This window comes from Chanos chanos, chromosome 8, assembly GCF_902362185.1.
Source record: "Chanos chanos chromosome 8, fChaCha1.1, whole genome shotgun sequence".
Taxonomy (NCBI): Eukaryota; Metazoa; Chordata; class Actinopteri; order Gonorynchiformes; family Chanidae; genus Chanos; species Chanos chanos.
This window is the reverse complement of record NC_044502.1, coordinates 9,600,022-9,604,506: the sequence shown is the minus strand read 5'-3', so window position 1 is coordinate 9,604,506 and position 4,485 is coordinate 9,600,022. Positions and strand designations below refer to the sequence as shown.

Sequence of the window (4,485 nt, the reverse complement as noted above, 5' to 3'; positions counted from 1 at the left end):
TTATAAATCCTGAGTGGCACCCCCTGCCGCTGAACCCTGGTCCACACGGCTGGACCCTGAAGACTGGCCCCTCTGTGCCAAGTAGTCCTTGTAGTTGCGGGTGAGTAGCGTGTAGAGTAGTGGGTTGACACAACTGTTGCCGTACGTGAGGCAAGTGACAAAGAAGTTGATGTAAGTGTGCGTTGCCGGCGAGAGCATCCTCAGCGACTCGGACGAAAAGAGTTTGGCCATCTGCCATCCCCAAAAAGGCAGAAAGCAGGCCCAGTACGCCACAACGATACTGAAGATCATCCCCACCACCTTGTGTTTCAGTCCCCGTCGCCGTGACAACGACGACGACGACCTCACCACTCCTCTGTTAGGTCCTGCTCCTCTTCGTGCCAAGTTAGCCTGAGCTGCCCAGTACCTCTTTGCCAACCCCGCATACAAGCCTACCATGACCAACCCTGGCACCAGCATACTCGTGAAGAAGAGGACGGTGAGGTAGGCTTTAAAAGCCTCTGGAGTCCACGTGGGGAAGCAGATGCGTTTGACCAAGCCGACCGCGCTGGGTCGACCCTCCCTCAGTCGGATCATGACCATCATGGGCAGAGTCAGAAGGAAAGCGGCACCCCAGATGCCCAGCGCCACCAGCCAGTGCGCCCGAGGAGTAGAGCGGCGGGCTCGGAAGGGAGCGGCCACAGCCCGGTAACGCTCCAGGCTCATGGCCACCAGGACGAAGACGCTGGCGTGCATCGTGAGCAGGTCCAGGCTGAGAAGCAGCCGGCAGCCGGTCTCGCCGAAGAACCAGTTGTGGGCAAAGTAGGTGCACACCACAAAGGGGATCGTGCCGAGGTACAACAGATCGGCTGCCGCCAAGTTGAGGATGAAGACGTACATGGATCCGGCACGACGGAGAACGGCGGAACGCATGACCGCCAACGTGTAGACGTTGCCCGCCACACCCAGGACACACATGGTAATCAAAGTGGCACCCAGGAGTGAGGTGACCCACATGCCCCCACCACCACCGCCCCCTCCGCCGCCCCCACCCGTGCTCTGGCCTGCTTGGATGGAAGTATTGTTCTGGGTCAGGTTCATTTTAAACAATGTCAGTTGGATGGAGGGAAAAGCAGAAGGAAGCAATTCACACACTTTCAGGGGTCTATTGAAAGACTAGTTCAGAAATGGTGATCAACCTCATTACTGGTTTGATTTAAGGTAACTTGAACAAGCAAATACATTAAAAATCAAAAGATATCTAACTTAAGCAAGAAAAGCAAAGCAACGCTTCCGGTACCCTGCCTAAAATCCTCTTTTATAACATTAAACAGCTGTGAGGTAATCTCAGACAAGGCAGACAAGTCCTCTGATTGGACAGAACACATAATGTCCTCATCAAACCCATGATCCAGTTCTGTCTAACACAAGACATCCCACCAGCTGCCTTAGGATATTCCGTCTCTGTTTTGTTCCTGACTTCCAAAGGTCCCTCAGATTTGGTTAAGCCTCCATATTTACACCAACCACTTGTTGAATCTTTTCCCTGATATTCTCCAGTGTTGGTTCCCTGTAGTTCTTCCATCCAGTGCTCTGGATTTCAGGATTTCAGTCCTTTTGCTGTAAATTCGGGGTTCCCCCTTTGTGGTGATGCTGTTAGCTGCATTCAGGTACTGTTTACGTTGTTGTGTCTGTTCTCTTCTGCTGCACTCTCTAACTCTTTCCTCTTTCTTCTTCTTGTCTTCACCTCAATTCTCTCCTCTCCCTCTCTCTGCTTCTCACTCTCTCTCTCTCCCTCTCTCTCTCACGTAGGTGCGAGCCTATATGACTCTTTGGATTTATGAGACATTTACTTGGGCTAAGGCAGCTTGCCTTTGAACACCAGGGTGTAGTTTCACATACTCCAGCTAAGAGCTGGCATACACACACTTCCCCCCTCCCTCACACTCACATATAAACACACAGACACCAGCGACCACTCATGCACGAAACACAAATTCATAAAACTTATGTTCATACATTGTTTTAATACAAACAGTGATACAGAAGACATTTCATAATGGCTATTTTTTCACTAGCATGTTTTATACATTATTTATGTTTGTAGAAAATATGGTGTATGGGAAGTGAAAACTAAACTAAAATGTCTAAATGGGATCATATCATCATAACATATAATTGAGTGGCTCCTTTTACGATGGCCTGGTAGTGTTCATTGTAATACCTTTTCTGATAGTTTGTTTGAATTTTTTCTTAATAGAACATTACCAGGGCAGGATTTAAAAGTGCAGAGTGTGCCACTAGAGGGAGTTATGAGACTACATCAAATATTTAACATCCGCAATCCAACACGATCATAAACATACCACTGGTTTTAGCCGGTGAGACTCTTTTTAGCTTGAATTCAGCTATCTAGAACTTAGACCGAAAAACATAAAAAATACAAACAAAACTGAAAACCCATTTCAATTAAAAAAAAACAATCTTCTGTAATAGCAGCAATGCGCTATTTTAGTGTGACAAACCAAAAAACAAAGGGGATGAATGTATTAAAAGCTGCAGCGGTAGTGTTTATATCCTTTGGCTCATTATCAAACCCAGGTCTGTGAGGACTCCCTGAGCTGAAGGTTTAAGAAAATGGTACACTTTGGAAAAAGGAGACACTGGAGAAACACAGGACCATCAGTGCTTGATCTTCAGAAGGGCCTCCACTGGAAAACAAGCATTTTTTAAATTGTGATTAGACAAGATCTTTAATTCAATGCCCGTACTCACAAGCTATCGCTGTAAGTCCGCTTCTGATTTGCTACTGCTAATTATACTTTGAAAAATAAACTAAGCTCTCCTTTAAAAAAAAAAAAACAAAACAAAACAAAAAACACAAAAAAACAAGAAACACTCCATTGTCAACCCCTATTTTCTATATTTTATAACAAGATGAATTCAGTCAAGTTGTAACTGAATCAGAGCTATATTGCATACTATGTAGCATTGCCGGCCTTGTATTCTGTATATAGAGAAACGTAGCAACCTGAACCTGTTGTTACTTTGCTGAAATCATCTTAAACAAGATACAAAACTGTATTATATAGCATCATACTGCAATGCAACAGAACCATGCAAATATTGTCCACCACTCACTGCTGTACTCTTGTGGCGACATTTGGGTGTCCATAACATCGTTGAAGTGTTTCAGCCAATCTTGTTGTTCGCTTTCTGTCTCGCAGGTAAACACGTAGCTGCGTTCCGGCGTTAGTATGGTGATACCATGTTGCCACAATCCATTTGAATGGATGCCCGCTGGTAAACCAGGGCTGGCACTGTAGCCCAGATCTCTGTGGCCAAGGTAAACCTCTCCTTTGGCAAAAGCATCCTTTAACGGCCGCAAACACATTGAAGATTAAATACAAAACCAATCTTTAAATCATTAAGAGTAACTCGCCTGAGAGTTCAGTCTTGCTTTGTTTTTGGCATCCCAAATGAAGTAGCAAAACATTTCGATTTCAGCAGTGTATTGTAACTTTTGAGCAGATACAAATTGCATGCGTCTCAAGCTAACGGGTGTTAACCTTGTATGGGTTTTGTAATGATGTCTTATTGGTGTTTCAGTGAGGGTAAAGTAAACTATGAGGTCTAGTGTTGTTGTTTTTTGTTGGTTGATTTGATTTATACAGTCAGTAGGTGATTATTTCCATAACAACATGTGATTTCATGAGGCCCTGAGGACAACATTTCTCTTTCTTTCCTATGCTGTGGAATACTCTGGATGTTTGTTTCTGGTTTATTTGCGAGACATTCATGGTTCATTACATGACAAGGTGCTCAAAAACAAATTTCTGGGATAATAATTGTTTCATTCTCAACCATTTTTCAGACCCAAGCTAACAAAAAAGTTTAAAGCGGCATTATCTATGCTTTAAAAATTTAAAAGTTAACATCATTGATCTTTCCGGTGTGGATGCCACAGTAGAAAGCAGATGCCCTTTGATTACGGAACAGCTACTGGCTCTTTTCAGAAACTATTTTAGTTCCTGTTCGTGGAACTCACCCATCACCCATCTTCAATTTTTAATCTTAATGTTTAATCTTCAATATCGGAGTACGAGACTGATGACATCACTTACGGTTCATATCAGTCAGGTTTCACAAGGAGTCTTTGCCAAAACTCTACACAGCTCATTGAAAACAAGGTTGTAAACTATCATGATTTAGTTTTGACCACCTCAAACTGTTATGACCCTTATCTTTGATCTAAATGTTTCTTTGTAAAACACATTTTCCAGTCATTTGATCCATTTCCTTGTTTCTTTCTAGTAAAACTCCTTTCTGTCTGTGTATGAGTGAGAGAGAGAGAGAGAGAGAGAGAGAGAGAGAGAGAGAGAGCGAGCCAAATATCCTGCCCTCAAGAGAATAGAGAACAGAAACCAGTCTTACCAGCGGATCTTTGAAGTACATAAGCCGTCTGTGGTCCAAGGTGAACCAGCGCTTCTTAAAGCCCTCTGTTTG

At 43.8% G+C, this 4,485-nt stretch overlaps 2 protein-coding genes across 2 annotated transcripts in view; both read right to left on the bottom strand.

Annotated features, from left to right (window-relative positions):
- uts2r4 (urotensin-2 receptor 4) lies at positions 1–1,080 on the bottom strand. Its single transcript, XM_030782827.1, has one exon. It carries the CDS (start codon positions 1,078–1,080, stop codon positions 1–3), a length of 1,080 nt encoding a protein of 359 aa, XP_030638687.1.
- A 1,548-nt stretch (positions 1,081–2,628) lies between these two features.
- Positions 2,629–4,485, bottom strand: part of LOC115818762 (arf-GAP with dual PH domain-containing protein 1) — a 9,801-nt gene continuing 7,944 nt past the window's right edge. Inside the window, exons 9-11 of the mRNA XM_030782237.1 lie at positions 4,414–4,485; positions 3,121–3,352; positions 2,629–2,690 (exon numbers count right to left, since the gene is read on the bottom strand). Coding sequence (XP_030638097.1) covers positions 2,662–2,690; positions 3,121–3,352; positions 4,414–4,485 — 333 coding nt within the window. The 3' untranslated portion in view covers positions 2,629–2,661. The remainder of the gene's footprint in view (positions 2,691–3,120; positions 3,353–4,413) is intronic.

Coding starts and splice junctions, on each gene's coding strand:
- uts2r4 (XM_030782827.1), bottom strand. CDS start 1,080: ATGAACCTGACCCAGAACAATACTTCCATCCAAGCAGGCCAGAGCACG.